Source organism: Heterocephalus glaber, unplaced genomic scaffold, assembly GCF_053883595.1.
Source record: "Heterocephalus glaber isolate CG9 unplaced genomic scaffold, H.glaber_assembly_v1.0 deba00001666, whole genome shotgun sequence".
In the NCBI taxonomy this organism is placed as follows: domain Eukaryota; kingdom Metazoa; phylum Chordata; class Mammalia; order Rodentia; family Bathyergidae; genus Heterocephalus; species Heterocephalus glaber.
Genome location: NW_028258406.1, coordinates 21,621,239 through 21,647,930, shown reverse-complemented (window position 1 = coordinate 21,647,930; position 26,692 = coordinate 21,621,239). Strand labels below are relative to the sequence as shown.

At 41.5% G+C, this 26,692-nt stretch overlaps 1 protein-coding gene across 1 annotated transcript in view; it reads left to right on the top strand.

Annotated features, from left to right (window-relative positions):
• Positions 1-26,459, top strand: part of LOC101726611 (guanylate cyclase soluble subunit beta-2-like) — a 66,323-nt gene extending 39,864 nt beyond the window's left edge. Inside the window, exons 9-17 of the mRNA XM_087197389.1 lie at positions 871-974; positions 2,633-2,849; positions 6,118-6,438; positions 9,496-9,644; positions 10,047-10,193; positions 13,395-13,549; positions 14,729-14,880; positions 16,734-16,829; positions 26,084-26,459. Coding sequence (XP_087053515.1) covers positions 871-974; positions 2,633-2,849; positions 6,118-6,438; positions 9,496-9,644; positions 10,047-10,193; positions 13,395-13,549; positions 14,729-14,880; positions 16,734-16,829; positions 26,084-26,226 — 1,484 coding nt within the window. The 3' untranslated portion in view covers positions 26,227-26,459. The remainder of the gene's footprint in view (positions 1-870; positions 975-2,632; positions 2,850-6,117; positions 6,439-9,495; positions 9,645-10,046; positions 10,194-13,394; positions 13,550-14,728; positions 14,881-16,733; positions 16,830-26,083) is intronic.
• Positions 26,460-26,692: the final 233 nt, after the last annotated feature.

Below are 26,692 nucleotides of genomic sequence, written 5' to 3'. Positions count from 1 at the left end.
GAAAGCTGTGGATAATAACCATGGTTGCCCAGTAGTGCAAAAAACAGTGGATCAAAAGCCAAGAAATTTGATTTTTGGCTCTGTCCCTGAGAAGCTGTGTGACCTTGGACAAGGTCCTTTATCTTTCCATTTGCAAAGTGAAGGCAAGAAGCTGTCTATGGTACTCCTATGCACATTGAGCTGGCCTAACAACTAGCACCTAACACCTGAGTGGGAATAAGGGGTCTGATTCACTAGGAGAAGGGAGCTAGATGCTCCTTGTCATGGCTGATGGGTCAGATGACATGCATCTGGGAGAAGGTCTGTAGAGCTCAAAGAGCTGCATTTTGAGTCCTTCAAGCTGTGGCAAAGAGTCAAACATGCAATTGACATCCTTTGTCTAGGAGATTTTCATATCAAAAAGGCTCCATTTCAAATCTCTACCCCCTGCCAAATAAGACTGTTGGTTAAATTTTCATGTGCCACCCAAAACTGTCAGTCTAAAAATCTCCATGGCAAATGTTCCTGATGCTGGGCCCAGCGCACACGCTCTGCTCTACTAGCTCATTGTCTGGCTGTCATCATTTCAATACAGACTCTGTTTTCATGGGGAGACGTACTCAATTGGCCCAGAAACTCTTCAGCGGCGGGCAGAAACTTGGCAGGGGGCAGGAGGGCTTCTCAACCTGGTAGCAAGTTTTCTGTTTGTTTTAATTTGGAAGAAGAATTGCCATGGCCATCTGGAGATGCTGAGGGAGCCTGGGATAAAGAGTGGGGGATAACACTTCGCCTGTGAAACACTTAAGATTCTATCCCTATCCCAGGCTTGGCTCTGTAAGAGGGCCACAGCAGGAGCTGCCTCTCATTAGGGCTTTCTCTTTCTGTGTCCAGGGCACCTCAGCAATGCCTTCAAGCCCGTTTATCCCGAGAGACTCTGGATGGAAGTGAAGACATTCTGTTCTGCTTTTCCTTTCCACATTGTCTTTGACGAAGCAGTAAGAGGCCCTTTCCTTCTGGAGCTTGGAGTTGGAGATAAACCAGGAAAGGGGCATGCTTTATAGTCCTTTACATCCCAGAGAAGTTTCCCGGCCTTAGGGAACTAGATTTTAGCCCAACAGGACCACTGACTTCATTTCATATTGTAAAATCTTCTGGAAACCAGAATGGAGAATCTTTTTGGTAGAGAGGGAAGGAGGTTTGCATTAGTGAATGAATGGGAAAGTTTACCACTAGAAAAAGGGAAAAGGAAATGAAGTTGAGATTTACTACATATAGAGACAGCAGAATATGGTCATAGTAGTGGTTGGATGGAATGTTAAGCACGACCTCTCACCATCCTTGTGATCACCAGGAGTAATGTCTGGATCCCACCATGCTTCATATCCTGTATCTTATGAGGGAGAGGTCCAAGTTGATCTCCTGCCATGTTTTGTGTGGGCTGTGAGAGGACTAAGTTTGAAGGTTATTGATTTCCTTGGATAAATATATGTCGACTGGATTGTTTGGGTTTTTTTTGGGGGGGTACCAGGGATCGAACTTGGGTCCTTGCGCTTGCACAGCAGGCGGTGAAACCACTGAGCTAAATCCCCGGCCCTTATGTAAATGCTTGTTTGTGTTTTTTTTTTTTTTTTTTTTGACTGGATTGTTTATGCATTCATTTAATGAACAAGTAGTCAAACTAATGTGTTCAAAAAAAGTTAAAGCACTGTTAGCCATTGTATTTTTCTGTGATATTTATTTGGACCCATAAACATATTAAATCATCACCTACCAGATGACTGCTGATGCAGATTCTATGAGTCTCCACCCAAAAAGAAATTATGATCTCACTGAGGTAAATGAACACCCCTATATGGTGCAACTGGTACTTACCATATAAGGCAACCTCAACTTTTTCCCATTGCCACAAAGATATTATTATTATTTTTTCACTGTTAATATTTTAAGTTATGATTTACTTTAAAACTTTCTTTCAAGTTTTGGGCATAGATTAACAGAAAATTTAATGATACTTACACATATGCCAAGAGATAAAATCAATTTCTATAGCCTAACAATCCAGTGGTTAGCACAGTTTAGTGTTCCTGGATGTTATGCTGACACTTGATATTATATGCAAGGATCCCCATTTTCTTCTTCCTTCTGTTTTTTATGTGGAGACAGCAGTGAAGGATCCCCTCACCCCTTTGAAAGACTACTGTTACCTAGGCCTGGATACCAGATTCAATGCCACAGAATTTGCTAGTTTATTTATTAGCTAGATAGACAAAGACAGAAAGAGAGAGAGGGAGGGAGGGAGGGAGGGAGGGAGAGAGAGAGAAGGGCAGAGAGGCAGAGACAGAGAAACAGATACACAGAAAGGTGTTAGAGAGCTAAGAAAGAACCATTGGCTCAATTGAGAGTTTTAACTTATCTTTCTTCACTAGTCAGAAATATGCTCCTAAGTATGCTTATACTATTGTTTTCCCCTTTCGACATTAGCTGCAGATATAATTGTTTGAAACAGTTATTACTTACATGATGTTTATTTCATTACTGACTCCCTTTCTCCCCAGTGAGTCACAAAGCATAGCCAAAATATTATTTCTGAGAAAAAGTTTATGGTGGAAGTGGCTTTCTGTTCCCCAGTCTGACATCTGTCCTCTGTGGATAGCTAAGGGTCAAGCAAGCTGGAGTGAATATTCAGAAGTATATCCCAGGACTCCAGACCCAGAAGACTCAATTAGATGAGTATTTCTCCATCGTTCACCCTCAAGTTACTTTTAGCATTTCCAGCATCTGCAAATTTATCAACAGTCAATTTGTTCTGAAGACACAAAAAGAAATGATGCCCAAAGTATGGAAAAATCAGCCCACACTCAAACTCCGAGGTAATAACTCATTCCTTCCCTTTGGTCTTGGCCTGTTTGGGAGACTGATCAGAAGAGAGAGAGGCACAGTTTTCCAACACTGGGGCAGGAACTGCAGTGAGGGCAGGATGTTTTTCTGACATTTCCACTTGGCCTGATCTGTAAGCAATACATTTTATTCTTAAATCACTTCTGATTTAGACATAAATGGACTATACACATACATTATGTATGTTCCCAGCTTGCATAGCCATTGCCACCATTCCATCTCTAGAAATTTTTTCCATCTTTTATAAAATGCAAACTCTATACCTATTGAACAATAATGTCTCGTTCCTCTTTTCTCCATTTTCTGGCAACTGTCATTCTATTTTTTATCTCTATGATTTCAGCTATTCTAGATACTTCATATACATGGAATCCTACAGTATCTTTCCTTTGTAACTGACTCATTTCACTTAATGTAATGTCCTAGGGGTTCATTTATGTTGTACCATTTATCAGAATGTCCTTCCCTTTTAAGGCTGCATGATATTCCATCGTATGTATATGTATTTTCTTTATTCATTCATTTCTTGATGGATGCTTGGGCTAATTCTACCATTTGGCTAATGTGAACAACATTACTGTGTGTGCAAGTGTTTCTTAGAGTCTTTGCTCTTAGTTATTTTCAGTATATCCAAAAGTGGAATTGCTGAGCCATATGGTGATTCTATTTTAAATTTATTGAGGAATTATCATACTGTTTTTCATAGCTACTGAACCATTTTCAACTCCAATCAATAATGCACAAGGGTTTCAATGTCTCCACATCCTTATAATCACTTTATATTTTCTGTTTTTTTATTAATACCCATCATAATGGGCATGACATGGTTTGGACTTTCATTGCCCTAATGATTAGTGACTTTGAGCATCATTTCATCAGCTCGGCCATTTCTACAGAGTTTTTGGAGAAATGTCTATTTGAGTCTTTTGTCTATCTTCTACCTGTCTTGAATTTTTTTTGGTGTGTGTGTGTGTGTGTGTGTGTGTGTGTGGTCGAGTTGTAGTTTTTCATATACTCTGGATATTAACCTCTTATCAGATATATGATTTTCAAATATTCTCTCCCATTCCATGGGTTGCCTTTTCACTGTCTGTGGTAACCTTTGATGAACAGAAGTTTCCCATTTTGAAGTAGCCTGGTTTATCTGATGTCCCTCTTTCTACCTGTGCTTTTGGGATCATGGCCAAGAAATTATTGCCACATCCAACATCATTTTCTTATATTTTCTTAGGGTTTCTCAATAGTCTTATAAATTTAGCTCTTACATTTAAGTATTTGATTCATTTTGAGCCAATTGTTGTATATGAGTGAAGGGGTTCACATTTTGAGCTGTCTTTTTATTAGACTGATGATTAAGTATGCTAGACATACATATAGGCAGAGCTGGGGAGACAAACAGGAGGAAAACCTCTTCTGGAAGTCTAGGTTAATTGTAGAGTGGGGTGATGGGAGATGATGCTGGGAAGATGAGGGCTTGAAGATGCAGTTGGAAACATTTTTAAAGGTCTTCCTTGATCAGATTTGAAGTCTAGAATGACCACTTTGGAGGTGTGTGAAAGATAAAGATTGTAGAGAAAATGGAGCTTGGGAGGCCAGGTGGAGGCCGTCACTGGGATGTAGGTGAGAAGATTAAGATGAGGAATGAACTCAGGTAGTGGCAAAGGAGGAACAAAGTCATAGTTAAGCCAGAGAATAGCAATTTGATGTGGGAGTTAAAAGAGAATAGTTCAGATAACTATGAGTATCCTTCCTTGGTTCACTGGGAGATGAATATGTGATTAACTGAGAAATACACAACTTAAAGCTCTTGAAATATGACTTATGGTTTTGTCAGTTTGAGTCACTGCTGTATCTCTCAATGCCTAAAATAGCATGGCTGACTTACAGTAGAGAGTAAATGCTTATGTGATGAAATAATGAGGAAAGAGAAGTGATGAAAGGTGAGCTAAATTGCAGGCATCCATAAGTAAATACATAGGAAATAAAGATTAAAAGGCCAAGCAAACAAATAAAAAGCAACTCTGTTGATAGAAGTATAAATTCTTACAATCATTCTACAGAGCAATTTGGCAATATGTATCAAAAACTAAAAATGAGCATTTTTTTGCCCAGGTAATTCCATGTCTAAGAGTATATATTCTTAGACATGTAACAATATAGCCTAGGTTATACTCAAAGAGTTACCTCAAGCTTGTTCATTACAATGTAATTTCTAGAATGATAACTAGATATGATGTAATCAATGCCAACTTTGTACTTAAATAAAATACAGTATAGTAAATATAGCCAGCAGAAATTATGACTCATGCCTATGTTGAATACTATGGAAGGATGTTCTATAATTTTATGTGAAAATTTAGATTATGAAAAGATGCAGGTAGTCCCATTTTTTTGTAATATAAATATTTATTGCAAAATATTAATTGTCTGTGATGTGATTATGGGTGATTTTCATTATTCTCTTTCACTTTTATCTTTTCTGCAATGAATGTATATTGCTTTTATAATAGATTAATAAATATATCAATTTTAAAGAAAAGAAATAAGTTAATAAACCTATCTATATTTAAAGAAAGAATTTTTTTTTTTTGCAGTACTGGGGATAAAACTCAGGACCTTGTGCTTGCGAGGCAGGTGCAGCACCACTGAGCTAAATCCCCAGCCCTTAAAGAAAGAAATTTTTAAAGAAAACATCTCTAACCCAGGAAGCAAGGCTTTTCTGGAAATTCAGGTTCATTGTCAGCATAGTATAGGGCACGGTTACATAATGCTAAAGAGAATACCAAGACAAAGCCAGAATTCTGAAATTTAAGCAATGAGATTTTAAAAGAAATTATAAAGAAAAAATTTAAAGAAATAGGGAGATTTTCAGAGAGAAAAGAGTTTCAGAAAGCCTTGGGAAGCAAGATTTCAAAGAGGGTCAGGTTAATCTCATCAACAGCAGAAAGGCTGGGCAAATGTAAGACTTGAATCGGAGTCAGCACTTTGGAAGGCCTGAGTGGGATCCTCCCAAAGCCAGGAAGCAGCCACAGAGAGATGTGCTGTGCAGAGAGGGGGATGTGAGTAAGTGGAGGCAGAACATATAGATAATTCCCACCACCCTTGGCTGAAAGGGAGAGAGTGGAACTGTGCCAGGCCTAGAAGGTGTGCTGTGTGGGTGATGCTTGCTTCTCTTGCAAGCTCATCTCACCCCATCTTGGTGATAGACTACATTGTCTCTTTTCTCTTCATGATGGGAAGGCCAGATGATCTGGATGGAGTCCCTGCGGTGCATGATTTTCATGTGCTCACCAAAGCTCCGAAGCCTGCAAGAGCTGGAGGAATGCAAGATGCATCTCTCAGACATTGCCCCCCACGACATCACCAGGGATCTCATCCTCCTCAACCAGCAGAGGCTGGCAGAAATGGAGCTGTCCAACCAGCTAGAGAGGAAGAAGGAGGAGCTTCGAGTCCTCTCCAAGCACTTGGCTATTGAAAAGAAGAAGACAGAGACCTTGCTGTATGCCATGCTGCCTGAACATGTGGCCAATCAGCTGAAGGAGGGCAAAAAGGTGGCGGCAGGTAAGGCATTCCTTCCCTGCATAGGCACCTCTGAGCAGGGCACAGTGTGCCTTTATGGTTAGCTGTATGGGCTTTGAACCAGGCAGATCTGTGGTTGAATTCTGGTTGCATCACTTGTAAGGGTCACCATCTTGGATTAATTGCTTAAGCAGCATCTTCTCAGTTTCTCCTTTCTACATTGAGAATAATATACATAATGCAGTGAAATGTGGATTATATAAAAATGCTTTTCAATGGTACACACACACACACACACACACACACACACACACACACACGGCTATTTAAGAATTTAGGCTGTGTCCTGAGACTGCTGTCATTGCTCAGGAGCCAAGAGTAGGATCTTTAACTACAACTGGAAATAACACATCCACAATGAACTATGAAGTTACGGGGTGTCGGGTGTCTCGGTGGACCATTCTGGTCCTGTTTACTCTGAATTCACTTTCCATTTATCCCAAGGGTGTGTACATTCTCAGACATGCCTGGTGAACTTAGTGCCAGGTGCTGTGCCAGATCCAGGGCACCCAAAGGAGCTTACAGCCTGTGGGCTTGACAAACATATCCAGAATAAATTAATGGGTGTGAGAGTGGCCAAACATAAGGAAAGTAATGTGCATTAAGAAGCAATCACTGTGCCAGGAATTATGTCAGATATCTTATATATGCTGTTTTATTTAATTTTCCGAACATTTCTATAAGGGAAGAGTTGTCCATTCTGTACAGCTGAGCATGTTGACATTTCATCCCAATTTATGAGCTGGAAACTAGTTGTCAATATAACTCCAAAATCCATTCTCTTTCCACACACACTGTTTCCATGGGATGTGGATACGCAGATGACAGAGTAATTAATAATAAGTAAGTGTCAGAAGAAAAAGAGACAAGAAGAGAGGTGAAATTGTGAAGGCCATTCACAAAAGTGTTTGGCACTTGAGATGGGCCTTGAGGTGAAATTTCAGTGAGTGGAGCCAGAAAAGACACTTCGGGAGAATGGAATGGAGAGAGAAAAGGTAAGGCTATTTGAAAATAAAATTTTCAGGCAATGGCAGTCCCTGGCATACACGAATACAAGGAAAAGTTGTGTCTGATGAGGCTGGGGAAGTGGGATGAGGCATAAAGAGATACAATGATGAATCTGAATTATTATGGAAAAAGACATTGTTTTTGGCTGCAATGTTGTGAATGCAATACAGCGAGGCAGGCTAAGAACCCATCAGAGTGCAGGGGAGTGAAGTTCAAGGCCTGAAGGAAGTCAGCACAAGGAGGAGCTGGCAGGCTTTCATTCCCCTGATGGGGAAGGCCAGAGTCCACTGTCAGTGTGGAATCTGAGATTTCCAGCATAGGAACATGTGATGCTTTCCAAAGACAGAGTAGGAAGCAAAGCAGACCTGAACGGAAGCTGATAAGGTCAACTTAAAGCTGTTGAGTTTGAGATGTCGATGGGATACTCCACATAGCAAGACCAGCAAGTAGTTAGAAATTGTAGGGAAAGTTCTAGCTTGGAGATATGGGTCTGGGAGTTACTGCACTGTAGGGGATGGTTAATCATAAACCATCCTATGATGATGGATAAGGTGAGAAGAAGGTGGGGTATTGAACATCAGGAATACCGAAGATTTAAGAAGGATGAAAAGCCAGTAAAAGATTTAAATAAGATCAAAAGATTGAGAAGAATATGAAGAGAGAATTGGTAGACCAGAAGCCAAAGAAAAGAAAATGTTATATGAAAGGGAGATTACTACCAGAGGTACAAATAATTTAGAAGGCACTCAGGTGTGTTCAAGGAGTCATTAATTCACTCAGTCTATAATATTAATTGAGTATCTACCTACCCCAAGCTGTAGGAGCAATAGTGGTGAACCTATGGCATGCATGCCACAGTGGATTGTTTATATCATTAAAAGGTCTAAAAGGCCCGGCATCGCTGGGCTAGGGATACAACAGAGATCAAAACTGTCTCTCATCTCATGAACTTTAGAATCCCAATGGAGAAGGTAGAAAATAGCAAAGTAAACAATTCATTAAAAAAGTATGCCACCTAAGTCTTATGGAATAGAGAACAAGTGATCAGATTAAGAAGATAGAGAGTCTAGGGCAGTGGTGGAAAACCTATGGCATGTGTGCCATAGCAGTCTGTTTGTTATCATTAGAAGCTCTAAAAGATTCACCATCACTGGTCTAGGGGCTGTTATTTAAGATGGTGTGGTCAAGAAAGTTCTCAGTGAGTGGGTTACATTTCAGATATGAATACTAAGTATATTTGAGAAGAGTGTGTCAAACAGAGATATGACACATGAAAAGCCCTGAAGGTAGGAGACACTTAACATGCTAGAGAAACTCCCAGGAGGCCAGTGTGACTAGAGTGGAGTAAGCCAGAGAACAGCCATGAGACTTGAGGTCAGAGAGGTGACAAAGACAGAGCAGAAGTCTTCTGTGTAGGGCATGGTAAGGATTTGGGGCTATATTCTAAATGTGATGAAAGTCATAGAACATTTGAGGTAGAAGATTTGAGGTAGAAGAAATATCCTATGATCAGACTTAACCGGACATCTAGCTGCCATGTGGAACTTAGTATGAGTGGGGACCAGTATGGAAGCAGGTACATGAGTTAGGAAGACATGACAGTTGTCCTACCACACGAAGACAAGGAAACTCACGACTTCATGATAACAAGTCTCTTCTAGCCACAACCCTGGATCTTCTGTAGTTCAGGCTGTGCTTGGGTCCACTTTTTAGGTGCCATATCTGTCATCCCATGGCACTTTTCACATCTTACTAGCAATATTTGTTCACACTTATGCCCCCTTCAGTAGACTGGGAACTCCTTAAGGGCCCTGTCTGCTTGTTTCACCTGCTAAGATCCTCCTCCCATGATGACTAGCTCATAACAGGAACTCAATAGATATGTTCACCGGAGATGACAGGTGAATGGCATTCAGCTCCTTTTCCCCCAAGGCATAGGCAGGTTGGATTCCCATAAAATATTTGAATCCAGAATTTATAGAATTATTATCTTTATCTTTGGCTATCACTGATACCTAGTTTCTATTGCAGGAGAATTTGAAATCTGCACTATCCTTTTCAGTGATGTGGTGACATTTACTAACATCTGTGCTGCCTGTGAACCTATCCAAATAGTGAATATGCTGAATTCAATGTACTCTAAGTTTGACAGATTGACTAATGTCCATGAGGTTTACAAAGTAAGTGTCTGCATAGTGTGATGTGTTCCAGGACTCAGGCAGGACTTGATCCTGAGTCTTCTTTAGACTCTTTGCACCAGTCTGGGGTTTGGTGTTGATGGGAGTAGGGTGAAGAAAAGAGCTAAAAGGGAATTGGAAGTGTCTAGGACAAGTAAGATTTGATCCTCAGCATCATAACTAACTAACTAGCTAACTAATTAGCTAACTAAATGGAGAAAGACCTCTTGGCTCTCTCATTGTTTCTGGAGTCATGTTCCTTCCTACTTCCCTCATACCTCTAGAAAAGTATCCCCAGCTTCTTTAAAATGGCCCTTTTGTCACTATTTGAAAAATGGCAAACATATTTAGTAATGGGTTTAATGCACAAGGAAAGCTCTCTGAAGACCATTTTTTTCCTGGCAGGTGGAAACAATAGGCGATGCCTATATGGTGGTAGGTGGTGTTCCAGTGCCTATTGGAAGCCATGCTCAAAGAGTGGCTAATTTTGCTTTGGGAATGAGAATTTCTACAAAAGAAGTGATGAATCCTATTACTGGAGAACCCATCCAGGTAAAGAGCAAATGAGAACTTTACTTAATACCAAACATCTCACATGGGAAAAGCAGAGTTCAGGTCTGCTTAGGTGGTTACTGCATATGTTAGTGTAATTAAAATTGGTGATTTCTGAAAACTCTTTTCTTCCCTTGCCTGTGTTCCTAAGAAATAGAGATGTTACAGTTCCTAAGAAAGATGTTACAGTCTCAGCTTCTCTTAAATTTCAGAAGAGGCCGCGGTGGCTGAAGTTATCTCATGATTCACTGCAATCTTCCTTTGTCCACAATTTAGGATAGTCCTGAGCATCTGTCCCTGTTTACATTGTAGGGTGCAATCCATCCTAAAACCCAGCTCATTTGTAATTTCTGCTTTTTTGTTTAAAAATTTCAACAGGTGGCTCGGGTTTACTGAATAGCCAAATATTCTCATTTGGAAAATCCATCATGCTGTCTGACAGCTCAGAGCTCAGACTGAGGAGTCAAGCTGCCTCCAGCACATAGCTCAGGCACCATGGTGCTGTTAGGTATTCAGAACAGCTCTCTTTCTTCCACGTGGCTAGCAGGGAGACATCTGCTCACCTTCCTCCTAGGAAGCTATTCTTCCAAGCAGGAAAGTTTAGTCACATGATAAAAGTTGGAGAATCTGAAGATGAAAAGTAAATATCCTCTTTTGCTGGCTCAGCAGATCCTGACCCCCACCCCCACCCCCATGACTAGGAATAGTGTCTCTCTGCCTTTTCACATCCTGTTTCATCCCTAGTTCCTGTCAGTCAAAAGTTCAAAATAAACTTAAAAGCCAACTAAAAATAAATAAAACCAATTGTAAAATGGAATATGATTTTACCAAGTTATAACCCTTTGCAGAATGTCCTGGAAATGTATTAGCTCTCACCACAGCAATTTGGAAGTTGAGAGATAGTGCAGATACTGGCTATAGTGTCCATACTAACCTTAAAGTAAAAGCTAGCTTTAGGGCACCACAAGAGCAAAGCATCCACATTACTCAACTTGTTGGAAGCATACAGTATTTATGTGTTGAATGAAAACCTCAATGTATCAATAAAAGTTTGGGGTGGGAAGTAATGAGAGGGTAGAGATAAGAAGATCAGATAAGAGATGAATGTTTCAGTTAAAGGGCCTAGGGCCTGGAATTTAGCTCAGGGGCTGGGAATTTAGCTCAGTGGTTCCACCACCTGCCTCAAAAGAGCTAGGTCCCAAGTTGGATCCCAGCACCCCCCCCCCCCAAAATCAATTAAAGGGCCTAATGTCAGTCACCAAGAATCCAGAATAACCCAAACAGTCTAGAACAATAACAAAATTGGAAAATGTATGCTATATAATTCCAAAACTTATTCTAAAGTTATAATAGTAAGTGTAGAAGAAAATTGGCAGAAGGATGAGCAAATAGATTGTTGACATAGTAGAGAGTATCTAGAAATAGACTACATATTGAAAGTCAATTGATTTATGACTGAAGTACCAAATCAATTCAGTGGAGAAAGCAAATTTTTTTTAGGAAATGCTTCTGCTATAACAATATCATAAGGAGTGGAAAAATTTTACCTCATTTCATATATGAAAAATAATTTGAATATGTATCATGGTTCTAATTGTAAAAGCTAGATTAATAAAACTTTTTGATGGAAACAGAGGAGATAGTTTTATGGCTTTGGGGCAGACAGTGATTTCTTAGCACACAGGGCACCAACTGTACAACAAAAAAACTTGTTATACTTTATTGTTGTGAGCTGAATTGTGTCCTACAAAATCGATATGTTGGAGCCTAAGCCCTCAGTACTCAGAATATGACTGTTTGGAAAGAGGGCCTTTAAAAGGGTGATTAAATAAAAATGAGACCTCACGGCTATGTTCTACTCCAATCTGACTGATGTCCTTATAAGAGTGGGAAATTACCACATGGTAAGAGACACTAGGGTGAGCCACACAACAAAAGGCCATGTGTGGACACAGAGAGAAGGCTCAGGAGAAACTAAATCTGCTCACACCTGGATGTTAAACTTCCAGCCTCCAGAACTGTAAGAAAATACATTTCTGTCATTTAAGCCACCCAGTCAGTGGTATTTGTCATGGCAGTCTGAGGAAACCAATATGTTGAACATATTTCCTACCAATTAAAGTTACTGAATATACAAGCCCATAGACTAAGAAAAATGTCTCACATATCCAAATAGGGTCATTGGGCTGGGAGTGTGGTGCAGTGGTGGCTTGCTTGTCTGGCTTATGTAAAACCCTGGGTTTAATCTCTAGCACCACACACACACACACACACACACACACACACACACACACACACACAACACAGCAGAGATGTTAACAATAAAAAATAAACAACCCAATTTCTTAAATGAGCAACGAGCTTGAGAAGACTTCCCAAAAGAGGATATATGAATGGACAATATGTGAATAAAATTATGCTTAACATCATTAGCCACCAGGGACATGTAAATGAAAACCTCTAGAAGAGCAAATGATGGTGACAATGTGGACTGATTGGAAATGTCATATTGCTGATGGGAATGGAAAATGGAGAATTGGAAAAGGAACTTTGGAGAATTGTTGGGCAGTAGTATTTTGTTTTAGCAAAATTAAATGTGTATTTATCTTGTGACCCAGAAGTGGAATTTTTGGTTTTAGGTATTTACTTAAGATGAATGAAAACCTGTAGCCACAAAAATACCTGTATAGAAATGTCCATAGCAGCCTTAATTAAAATAGCACTGATCTGGAAATAATCTAAATGGTCATGGAGAGGAGAATGGATAATGAATCATTGTATAATCTCACTATTCGGCCATAAAAATAATGAACTACTGAGGCATACAGCAATATTAATGACTCTCAAAAACCTTATATTGAGTCAATAAAGCCAGATATAATATTATATGCTATATGATTTCATGTATGTGCAGTTCTACAACAGTCAAAATAATCTTTAGTATAGGAAGTAGGAAAGTGGTTCTTTCTGTTGGGACAGGATAGGGAGAGAGTGTAACTGGAAAGAGCCACAAAATAATTTTGGAAGGTAGTGCGACTATTTTACATTTCATTTTGGTTGGTGGTAATAAAGCTATACACAATTGTCCAAACTCATAGAGCTAGTATCTGTGGTTTTTATTTTATAAAAATTATGCCTTAATTTACAAGTAAAAGCAAAAGGATTAGATGGTCTCTCTTCAGTGAGTTTCTCTCTGTACAGATTAGAGTTGGGATCCATACTGGCCCCGTCGTAGCAGGTGTTGTGGGAGACAAGATGCCCCGGTACTGCTTGTTTGGTGACACTGTGAATACAGCCTCCAGGATGGAAAGTCATGGAGTTCCCAACAAAGTACATCTCAGTCCCACAGCCTACAGGTAGTCATTTGTTTATTTATGCCTTCCTTCGCCTTCTCCTCTTCCAGAATTTACAGAATAACTAGCAGCCATTGGATGGGATGAGTGGAGAAAACTCAGGAATTTTCGTCCCATGCTTTTCTAGGTTACAGAAGACAGCACATATTGTTGAGCCCCTACTGTCACATAGTTTTTACTCTTAGGGAGCATATGGTTTAGTGCAGAGAACAGAAAATTATAATTCATAGATCAAATCCAATCTGTAACTTCTTTTTGTAAATAAAGTTGGAACACAGCTGTATACCTTTATTTATATATTGTCTATGACTGATGTCACAGTACAATAGAAGAGTTGAATAATTGTGAAAGACTGTACATGCCTGCAAAGCCTGAAAATATTTATTATCTGGTGTTCCCTAGAAAACATTTACTGGCCCCTGATCTAGTGGAGGAAAGAAGAAAATTCACATTTAATTATTTTTGAAGTGGGAGAAGTGTAAAGATAAAGATATAAAACAATACTTACAATTTCTTGAGCACTTCTAATAAGCCATATTTGGTTCTACATTCATTTACACATGTTCATTGATTTACTGTTGCAATAATTCCACGAAAATGTACTACTGTTTACAGATTTACAGATAAGGAAAAATAAGGTGAATAACTTGCATCAGGTCCAGGTAGATCAGGAAGGAAAAAACTATAGATGCAACTCAGGGATCCGTGCTCAGACTCTCCTCTCTTTACTTTCCTGTATGTAGGAATTGGAGTGTGTATCATGGGAGCTCAGGGATAGGAGCCTGATCCTGGAAAGAGGATTTTACAGTGGAGAAAATGTCCCAGCTGTTCTGAACAAGGAGTTCCATAGTAGAATTTAGACAAAACATGGGTACTGAGAGTGAAACTCAAGTAGTACAGTAGAAATGAGGGGCTGCACAGATGGGAACCTTGGAGAGAGGAACAGGGTTTGGCCAAGTCCCCTGGGCCTCCCTCTGCCATCGGCACAGTGTTCAGAACATCTGACTTTCATTCCTTCTTGCTCTCCCTCACTCCCTTTGCCCCTGTCTGTAGGTCCCTGGTGATGTCTTGTATCCTTCCCACTGTTGTGTATCTTGGTTTCTGACTTTTCCTTATGTATCTCTGCTCATTGTAGCCCACTCTGTGATCTTTGATATTTGGTGCATCATTTTCTCTGTGCAGAGCCCTAGAAAATCAAGGGTTCGAAATCATTGAGAGAGGTGAAATTGAAGTGAAAGGAAAAGGGAAAATGACCACATACTTTCTGATCCAGAATTTGAATGCCACAGAGGATGAGATCATGGGAAGACATAAAATAACATTTGATTACAAGGGTAAGCAACAAAGAGACATCTTATCACTAGCATTGGTATTTTTTCCACTAAGCACTTCTGCTATGACCTCGGTCTACAGGGTGGACGTGGGTAGCACCCCACCCACTACAGTGTACCTGGGTGGCTGAAACTCCTGATCATCCCAGCCAGCATGTCCTGAGCACTATCCTGTTACATCCTAGAATGTCTGATGCTACTTGAGCTGGGCCACCAAAGTGCCACCTCCATGGTACAGAGGGTTCTAGAACATTTATTTTCCTTTTCTCTTTTTTGTTGTCAGAATGGAGAAAGTAAAAGGAGAGATGAAGGATTATGCCATGTGATGGTGGAAGAAAGGGAAGCAGGGCTGTGCCCAGTTCAAACCCTGTACCTCTCTGTCCTGTTTGCCTGCAGGAGGTTCCTATGCTTTCCAATTTGAGAAACAGCATTCTAGAACTTGGTCTTGGTCCATAGAATCTAACCTACTTCCAGATCTGAGCTGGGAGCAAGCAATCCTGAGGAGAAAATGAGTATAAATGTCTCACCCAGAGACCTTCATATGAAGCTTGAGAAAGAGGAGGGAGAGATGGGTTTGGAAGAAGGGGAGGGCTACCATCCCCTAGACCAGTGATGGTGAACCTTTTAGAGACAGGTGTCCAAACTGCAATCCAAAACTCATTTATCACAAAGTACCAGCACTGCATTTATGCCTAAATACTGAGGTTTTAGTTTAGAAAAAAACAACTGATACACTAACATCTTTTGTCTTAAAAGAAAAACAAGTAACGTGTGCCATAGGTTCGCCACTACTGCCCTAGACCATAAACAGTCTCTGTGCAGATTAGGAAAAGGCAATTTGGGCTAATTGGAAATTTGGGTTAAATGATCCCAGCATTGCTTATAGTAGAAGAAAAACTGCTCCTCCCTCTGGGCTAAGGTCAGCCCTCATTGGACACACTTGGCCAGGTGGTCCCATACAGAGAAAGTGCACAATCCTATATATGGTCAGAAAATGAAAGATCTAGCCTTTTCTCTTCATGCTTCTATACATCTCCCTGTCCCTTTCCCTCTTCCCAGGACCTTGGATTTCCAGTTGTGAGCCTTAGTTGTCAGGCTCTGGGCAAGGGCATCTCTGTTTCTCTGGGCCTGTTCTTGTGGTCCCTGCAGGGCAGTGCTGGAAGCTCCAGGAGGAACAGGGAGGCTAGGAACTCTTAAGGGATGGCCAGGAAGATTCTACTTCTGAAGAGACCTTAGTAATCTCCAGTGGCCCTGGAGCATCTTCCCCTAGGGACCACTGTTGTCTCTGTGCAGCCAGATGGAGTCTCTCAAAGCCAGTGATGGAGGAAGAGATGTGGAAACACTGCTATGTATGCTACTACTCTTCCCAGGCCTGCTTCTTCCCTCACGTGATCTCAGGGACATACAATTTGCTTTCTGGATAATATGTGGAAGAGTGGTGAAATGAATTTCAGGCGACTGAATTAAGGAGCAGCAGCATTACGAACTATGTCTCTACCAAAGAAATGCATTGGTGGAGATAGGTCAACAGAACTTTGCCTTGTTTCTCCTGTACCCTCCACACAGGTGACAGACTCCACCCACCCTTCCATGAAGAGACCTGGAAGGAAATAGGAACAAGGAACTGGTTGGCCAGGAGAGCTCTTCCTTAAGCTGCCTTCATATTTTAGGGATGTTTAATGTCCCTCAGGCTCCCCAGTGTGACATTTCACCTTTGGGATTGGTGTCTCATCCTTCATACAATGGGCACCTGAAGGAGACATCCAGGGGTTGCTGAAGTTTCTCAGCAACCAAGAGAGCCCCACCCCTGCCCTGGTAGCCCCTCACCTTACTTCTTTCTTCACACTTTCTTGCAGAAGCAGGTGCTCAGGGAAAGCAAGTCAGGAAACCTATTGCTGTCCTGAGGTGCAGTGACAGTGGGCAACTGCTCCCCAACAGTACTGTGGCAGATGGTAAGCATGCAAGGGTTGGCTTCTAATACTCCCAGCCCTGTGTTCACATCAAGACCTTGGGCTCATGTCCAGTCCCTAGAAGGAGACAGGGGTATGCTTCATGGGGTGGGAAAGGGCCAGTAAGGGCCAGCACTGACACCTCAGACTTGGTGCTTGCTGTATTTTAAGTAAGCTTTTGTTTTGAGCTCCCTACACCCTCATTCTAAAATGTCCTTTCCCCTCCTTCCAAAAGAATACACTACTCAGAAAAATGTATTGATTTCCACCTACCCACAAAAGGAGCTTTCCCTTGGCAATGTGGCCCTCGAAGTGTGCTTCCTCTTATTAAGCAGTGCAGAGAACTCCTGGCTGCATAACCCCTCCTTGGCATTAGCACCAGACATGAAAACAGGGTTCTAGGAACTCCCATATCTGCTTTGCCCCCATGGCGGGAATTGAAGAACTTTCTCAATTCCTGCTCACTCCTTACTGCTTTTGGAGTCCTTCAGGACTGACACAGCTTGGTTTTGAATATGATGCCGCAAAAGAGGAATGAAGGACCAAAGTTGAGCCTGCAGAATGTCCACCACCACCATCCTTTCCCTTCTGGAAACCCCGTGCCAGGCAATCCAAAGAGCCCTATGGAGTTAATCTCCCCAGTCAAAGCCATGGTGAATATATGTTATACAAAATTACAGCCCAAGCAGTTTTCAAAAACCATCACTGGTCATTGAGACAATTTTTAAAGACAAATGATACATCCATGTAAAGAGTTTGAATAGTTTAATAATCCACATAAAGAGTTCAGCTATTGTTATTTTTATTAGACAGTGTTTCCGGAGTGCCACTTGAGACCTTGGCATTGAGCACTATTTGGAGGGGCCTGAAGACTTTCCTCTGGTTTGATCCCAGAATCTGAGGTTGAGGGAATTCTCAGAATCCTTCAGCTCTATAGAGAGAGGACACAGAGCAAATCTTCCCTTACTGGGATCTCAGGGTGAGTGGGAGTTTGTACTCTGTGTCATGAAAAGCTTAAAGCAGACCTTCCACAATGACCCAGGGGCATCTCCCAACCTTTCACTTTGTGTTTCCCTAAAATTGCATGTTTCTAGCAGTGTCCAAGTCTGAATAGTTGTCCAACCTATTACAGGATATTACAGGATAGTATTATAACAGCCATGGATTCATTCAACAATGTTTCTTGAAAAACTTTTGATGTTCCAGGAATAGAGAATGACCAGGCATGTCAGGCACCATCCTGGGTCTCTCCTTTCACACAGCTTGTGTTTCAGTAGGGAGAATCAGATACTTCATAAGTAACAAAATGAGTAAGATCATCTCAGGTGGTGATGGATGCTAACAAGAAACTAGACCCGAACAGTGGAGAAGAGGTCCTTCAGGGAGCAGTGTCTGAGCTGAGACCAGGGGCAAAGAGCCATCTTGTGGCTGCCTGGGTGGAGGCGTCCAGTCAGGGCTATGCCCTAGGGCAAACACAGGCTGGGTGAGGTCAAGGAGATCCGAGGCCAGTGTTCTTTCAGAAAGGGGTGGAAGGGGAAAAGGTGGTAGAGGATGAGGTCAAAAAGGTGGACAGGGCCTCCAACAGTCTTGGCCTTGAGCACTTTTATCCATACTTAGAAAGTGAATTCAGAGGTGAGGTATGGGGTTGCTGCAGTTCCATGGGCACTTTCAAAGGGAGCAGGTCTCTGCTCTTTGAATACCTAAGTGACCCCTCCCTAGACTGCTCAGAAGGGCAAGTTTCAGAACTCCCTAGGCTCCAGGAAGGTGAGCAAGTTTGTTTTTGAGACTCTTGCTGCATGAGATGCCACCACCAGGGACAAGACTGGGCGGGACTAAGCATTTCATTTCGAGGCAGGAGTCAGACCTTTTCAGCTGAGCCCCAAATTGGTACCTCTTTTAACTGTTGCCTTCCGGAACAAAAACCAACAACAATAATTAGAGAAGGAGAAACTGAGCCTATCTCAGTTTTGGGAGCACTGAAGTGTGGAGAGCACGGATTTGTTGGAGAACTACTCTGTGCTAGACATTTTACTCACATTGTGTCACCTGACCCGACAGTTACATGACCTAACAGTCAAATGATATAACAGTCATTATCACTCCTTCAACAGAGGCAAGAAACTTGAATCCACAAAGGCTATGTGATTTATATAAGCTCTCACAATTAGAACATGGAAGGAGTAGGATTTGAACTTCAGGCTTAGTTGCCTTGGGAAGACCACATCCACATGAGCCCACTGTCAGTAACAGATCAGAACAATTCCATAACTTTCCCAATGGCAGGTTGATTAACTTTGAAGCCTTGGCTTTGCCATGGCTCAGCCATATTTCTCAGATTTCTCAGGGTCCACCTGAACAGACTTTTGATCACTTGGTAAATAGCAGGAATGCCAGTGACAAATCACTTGCACACTATAGGTGAATGATAAACTGTCAGATGTTTGTGAGAGGCTTGGAGAAATAAGCACACAGCCAGCTGGGCCACAGAACCCAAAGCTTCTGAATCCCAAACCTTTTCACAGCTTTCTCAGGTAATATGAATTTTAGTTTCCTGCCAGTCGAGCCAGGTTTCTTCCTTATGTCTCTTGTTGGATAGCAGACATAGCATTTAGCTTCGCAGGACTCATGGCTTCCTCTCATGGTGTCTGCTTTTCATCTTGGTTCCAGTGCTAGTTCCCATGGGTTTGCAGGCCCAGCTTAGCTCTGAAGTTGAGAGGGCCACAAAAGGGCCACTGTGGGAGCAGCTCCCACCCCCACCCTATGTGAGTATGGTGATGGGGAAGTGTTTCCATCAGTAGCTGAAGCCTGTCAAGGCTGTAGATTTAGGCTATGCATGGGCTCTCACAACTTCGGAGATTTATCTGCTTCCTAGGCTCTAGGCAGTTGGGCAAACATTCAGAACTTACCTCATTGATCACATCTTTCATGCACCTCAATCCGTTGTCATCATGGGTAACATGCCATTTTATCTGATTTGGCTCCTGGATGCAGGATGTAAGCAATCCTCTGCCCCCACTCTGCCTTCTTCAGGTATCATTGCTCCTGACAAAATATCTTAGGGCCCTGGCAACACGTGGGACACCATGTAGATGATGCCTCTCTGAGGACCAGCTAAGGCCTGACTCTCACTCTTTCTTTCAGCTCTCCTTAAGGGGATCTCATTGAATCTCTGAAGGCCCAGCCACCTTTTGCCATAGCAGTAGGAAATATTAGGCAGGATCCAGGCCTGAAGGCTGCATGCAGACCCTCATTTGCACCTCAATAACATTCTTTTTTTTTTCCACATCACTATTATGTAGTTGTTTGTTAGATGTGTCAGTGGAGAGACTCCTCAGTACAATTAAATGGGACTCTTGAGCCACAGAAAAATCAATGTATATTGACTTACATATTTAAGCAACCGCTGTTCAGTATCAACTAAAAATTGGCATTCCAGTTGTCTCTGCTGGCAGGCTCTTTTGACATCTCATCAGGCCCCTGTTAATATGTTCTTCAAATCTCAGCTTGCTTCAACTTGTCTCCTAACTTATTCTCCTGACAATTAGACTAATGGTTTCCAGGCTGACCTGCACACAACTCCTAGGCAAGTAGCCCAGACCTTTCTCTGGAGATAACCTCTCCTTAGAAGCCACAGTCAGAAGGTGACCCCTTACTGGGTTTATGACAGGTCTCATCAGCTTGGGAGACTTCTTAAATCCACTCTTAATTGTTCCTCTGGAGAATTTTAGTGGTGAAGATCTCTCTCCTGATGGAGTTTAGGATTTAGTGGTCTGCCTGCTGGGGGGAGGGTTATTGATTTCCTCCAAATTTGACTTACTCTTCCAAACAGGAAGAAACTTCTCACCAGTTGCAGTCTCCCTAATGGGTAATTCTTGGATGGGTTTGTGGTCCTTCAATTGCTAGAGTCCTTGTCCCTTACTTTCCCATCTGGCATAGCTGATTTCAAACTTGGGCTTTCTAGAAGTTAGGCTGTTAACCCAGCAGGATTCTATAGAAGGAGGATACTGGGAGATGTAAATGGATTCTTTACAAATAAGATTACTAACACAGAACATACAATTTTCAGTAGTTAGGACTAGCCTCCAAAGTCATTTATTGTCATGCTGGATATCACAGGCAGGGATGTCACATTAGAACTGATTGGCAGAGGTGACAGTGGGTGTGAGGCAGCAGATTATTGTGGAACAACTTGTGAATGGTATAGATGGTGGAATTTTACCATCTTGGTGCTTCAGGAGGTCCAGATTCCTGACTGGTTTGTTAAGCAACTTTAAAGGGCACTCTCCAGATTTGGGAACTGCCATCATGATTGAAAGAGCACTAGATTGAAATCAGGGTTCCTAGGGCTAGGTCCAAATCCAAAGTAAATCCTCCTAATTTGTCTTTCTAATCCAGATGTGATGGAAAGCCTGCTTGTTGGAAGTTAATGACATAGAAGTTATCACCAGAAATCATAGTGTTTGAGATGCTCAGACACACCACCTGCTCAATTACTTGGGGACCCAATTGCTAGAGTTCATTCAGACGTAAATACGTGGGTCTTAGGAAAAAGCTATAAGCAGTCATTTAGGGGGATTAGAAAACAGACCTGCTGTCCTCAGGGAGATTTAGAAGAGCAAAACAGACAGATTTGCTCCAAAACATCAGGATTCCAGCCTTTCACAGAGTGGCCAGGATTAACAGCGAGCACACATAATGCTAAATCTGTGCTAAGGACTCAGAGGAGGTGCAGGTGATGGTAGAAATGAATATAGGCAAGAGTCTACTCTGATCACTGGAGAATGCAATGGCTTCTGGAAGCTGGAGACCTGTTTTCTTCATGGCATGGCCTGATTTTTCCACTGATGGAAATAGGAGGGTAAATAGAGGCAGTTCAGGAATGGGAACCCTTCTCTACATCCTGGAAATGCCATTACATCCTTATACACTAACATGGAATTGTCCTCTTACTGGTAGAGCTGCCCTTCAAATATTTCATTTCTGGATTCTATGGATCTTTTTTATGTTTACACTTCTGACATGGCTGCCCTATCCTTCCTCCAGAGCAGGTAGATGCCTTGAAAAGCTAAGTGGAAGCAAGAGGGAGGGCAGAAAGTGGAGTCTACATAGAGTAAAGGCCAGGCCAAGGTAGAGGTCCAGGAGACTGGCCAACAACAGGCCCTGTACCACCAACTAGCAGGGTGAGGTGAAGCCTCTGATGGGGTGAAGGTATGGTGGGCAATGTCTTGGGGACAATAGAAAACACCCAGCAGAGTCTGACTTCAGGCTCAGCTCAAACCATCTGCCCCAGTCATGGAGAATCAGGGTTGAGGCATAGATGTGGTCTTTCATAGCTTCTCATAGAAGAAACAAATGAAGGAATAAAAAACCAGATGATTTTATTCACAAAAGGTAGAATTCCTTCTTGTAAACCCATATCACATCCTGTATGATTCATAGGGGCCTGTAATAAGCAGGCAATTGTCCAAATTACACCTGTATTCCCCAAGGCAGCAGTGTTCCCCCAAAGTCCACACTACTCTCATTATACTTTAGCACCCCTCATTCTCCCAAATTCATAACTGACAATGTGGCTCATAGAATGGATGTTTTCTAGATGGGAAGATGTCTTCTACAACCTGTTCTTAATATATTTTGAGATGGGTTTTGTGCTGTTTTTAATACTGGGCTGTGTGGTTTGTCTTATTTATATGAGAGAAGGAATATATATTTTTATTTTATGAAAATCAGATAGTGCAGATAGACCAAAAAAAAGAAGAAAAGAAAAGAAAATCACCTATAATTCTACCACCTAAAGAGACTACTATTAAAACTTGGGTGCATATCTTCCCATCTTGTATAAGGGTGTCTCTGTATTTGTGCATTACTATACTTTTTCTTACAAAAAAATGGGAATGTTACACATATACTCTTGTAGTTTGGCAGGTCATGAATTTCTTTCTTTTGAACATTTAAGCACATTTTAAAACAAAAGAGAGTTTTAAAAGGACATAGTGCGCTTGCCATTGTGTCTTGTTTCCTATATGATCTTGCTATTACATACCCACACCCACATTTTTAAGATATCAAATAGAAATCCCATTATCATTTACATCTGCACATCTGCAGATCATCTGTGATGACCTCGATATTATGCAAGTCCTAAAGTTTCCTCTGAAACCTTCAAGGAAGAGTATTCAGTCTAGCTTTAGTGTTTAGATTATCCCAGGTGTCTAGATGTTAATAATCCATAAGAGATGAACCTTGTAATTCCCACTCAGAAAATGTAAGCAACTAGAATTCTACCTTTCTCAATTGTGCACAATAATGAGCATTAAGTAGAGCAAAATAATAGTACTAATAGGCAGTCCTTGGGGGTTGTTAGCAGCGATCTTGTGGGTGTGAAATGCAGGTATGATGGATAAAAATTCATCTCAAGTATACAAGGAGATTAATTCACCATCTGGATTACAGAATTGGACTGAGGTGAAGTGTCAAACACGTATGTGTGGAAATTTGGAGAGAATTTTGTGATTCTGTTTTGACAAAGTCTCATTTGATTATCAGGTGGTACTGACTCTAATAGATGAAATTATGCCTGGCTTATCTATTTTCTCAGCACAATCTAGCTGGTGTCTTTCTAGGGCTTATCAAGAAATTTTTCTTCAGGGAGAAAAAAGAAAATGAGGCAAATGAACTTAAGGGAAAGGGTAGTAGAAATGGAGATGAGAATTCCAATACAAGCAAGAAAATGAAACATGGACAGGTTAGAAGAGAATAAAAATATGTTTTATAGGCAGGAGAGATGAATCTATGGTAAGAAGCCAAGTTTAAAAATTTTCGAGATGATAAATCAGAAAGAAAAAACATCATGAAAAAGTACTGAATGAAAGGGAGACTAAAAGTTCTATGAAATGTTATTTGCAGGCATTGAGTATACTTCACAATTTCTTTGTGAGAGATTAAGCGAGCAAATGGATTACCCATCTAGTTACCAATAACTCTGTGATCTCTGGAAGCCAGAGTATGTCATGAACAGAGCCTGATTGCTGAGAGGTAAAAGGGAATGACTTCCTTTGCTGAATGTATGCTCATTTTAGCAAGCTCAACTTTTTCTAGCTTCATTTTTTTTCACTTTTATTCATGTAATCGTTACTTTTGGTACAATTACAAGGGCATGAAACAAATTCTGTGATCACAATACAATTTTGTGGAGATTGTTCTCTCACAGATTCTTACATTTTAGAGTTCAGTGGCAGACAGATGTGTAGTATCCTTTTACATCTGGAGAAACTGAGCCATAGGGGGATGTTAGAAGGGGAGAGTTTAGTTGTCCTTTTTAGTGCTGAAGGGTGCAGATGAGTCCAGAAGCAGGAGGCTGAATTTTCAATAAAAAAGTAACACCCCTCTCTGGGATCTACTCCCAGACGTGGATTACACTTATAATCCCAGCACTCTGGGAGGCTGAGGCAGAAGATCAAGTTCCAGCCCAGCCTAGGCAATTTAGTGATTCAGAGAGATCTTGTCTCAAAATATAAAAATAGGGATGGGGTTGTAGCTCAGTGTGAAAGCCCTGAGTTCAAGCTCTAAAAATAACAAAAACAAAACACAGATACACATGCGTGCACACACACACACACACACACACCCCCTCCATCTTTCCTTTTTGCTGTGATATCAAAACAAAACTGAACCCAAACCTTTCAAGCACACTGCCCTTAGCATTTAACCTGTATGTTTCAACTTTTGAAACATACAATACCTTTAAAAATTACAATAATGCTTCCATCATAAAGAAATTTAATATTGCAATAAACTCCATAATTCAGAATAAAGGGTGTTAGAGGTAATACACTTAGTAGAGAATTAGCAAAAAAAATAAATAAATAAAAACTAAAAGCCCTCATATCTGGATATGTAACAACTTTTTTGTGTGTGGGGGTATACTACAGCTAGCTAGTGAATCTATAACTAATGACATCTACACTTAGCCAACTCCAGTTTGGCCACACCCTATAAAAATGCCACACTTGAGATTTACAAACTTTGATTCCTTGTCAACTCAGCCTTAATTTATGCATGAACTAACCATTCCTCATGATGCATCTGGCAGAGTTGACCCAAGGCCATTGCCCAGGTGTCCCAGGAACCCCTTTTCCCCTTCTCTGCTCCAGGCCTCTCTCCTACTGTTCACCTCTTCTGGGCCTGAGACTGAGGTGAGAGAGGAGACAGGTCTAGCAGCCCCAATTTTCCCATGCATGCCATCATTTACATTCATTAATGACCACTACATTAGCAAATGGAACTTGTCTCAGTCTAATTGTTTGTCCTGAAAACTACCCATTACTCTTAGGATCTTAAAGCAAAACGGATTATTGATCCAGGATTAGGAAGAAGCCTGAGATGCTAACAGGCCTTAATGGTGCAAAAAGCTCATGCATTATTTAATTAATTAAGGAAGGGAAAACTGAAGTTGGAAGCCCCTCTTGCTTACTTATTTTCTGGAACACTAACACAGAGCCCCTCTGAATGTGAGTGTCTCTGGAACAATGATTACTGCAAAAAGGAAATGGGATGATAGATGACTGTAAAATCTCAGATGCTGATCTTTCCAAATGAAACCACAGGTCAAGCGGGGGAGGTAGAGACAGAGTCCCCCAGCCAGTCTCTTGTCTCCATCCCTCTCCGACCCCACTCCCCCTCACCTGTCTTGGCAGCTCACAGTCTCAGAGTTCTTTGCCTGAACCTCCTCCCTGAGATCCCTTCCATACTTAGAAAGACTAATTGGCATCTTGGAGTTTGTATTTTGTGCAGGGCATCGTGTTAATCATTTGATATAAATCATCTAATTATTAGTTCCCCAGTTTACACATGAGGAAAAATGAGGCCCAGAGAGGATGAGTATCGTATTCACAGTCACAAGGCAAGCAGTGCTTATCACCAGAACATAGCTAGGTCTAAACCTTAGCCTGTGTGGTGTTGCTGCTCAGAACTCATAGACAGTCACAAGCCAGCAACAATGGAGACTTGATGCTACTATATGTTTTATAGAAGTAAGGGTTTGAGGTGTAGCAACAAGACGGCACAGTGTAGCACAAAAGAAATTACATAGAGAGTGTAGGTATGAAGACATCGTCCTGCCCAGGGTCGTGCTGAGGTAGGAAAGGCAGCCCAGAGGATGCAAGCTGTGTTTCCCTCACTAGCAGATGGCTCAGGTGGAACCCGAGTGCAGGCCTGCAGAGGCTCAGTTCCCTTCTCACCCCTCTGTTTCCTTCCAGTTTCTCAGGAAGCCACACCCACCGAGGGTACAAAAGGGCTCGGCCCCATGGAGACAGCAGATCAAGAACCGTCTTCAGATGAGATCAAGACACTTCCTTTTCCCAATGACTCTGTGCCATCTGCTTTCTGTGTTTTGTTGTAATAGGGGGAAATGACCCCCTGTTATTCATTTTCTCATTTAGTTCTACGGTGGCAAAGAAGTAACTTCATTTCTCAGCTCAAAACTTCTTAAACTGTGTCTCTTCCTCATCATCCCTTTGAGAATAAAAGTCTAGAAATGAAACAGAATCCTGACAAGTTGGGGAAATGTGTTTTGACTTTCTTAGTTCAAAGCCAGCCCTAAACCTTGAGCCTGGGCCTTTTGTTCTCAGACATTGTGACTTCAGCTGTGAGCTGTTTCGTTTGTTTTGTACAGGAATGGATAACTTCATGCTCTCATGGCCACAGCTTCCTGAGCCTCAGCCTGGAACAGGTGACTCAGGGCCAACTTCAGAAGATACCTTGACCTTGGGGCTCATGTTTGCAGTGCTTTATTTTAAATGTTGGGAGGGAGAGAAGGAGGAAGAGGAGTAATTAGAGGAAAGAGACCTGGACCCTGTGGTTTATAA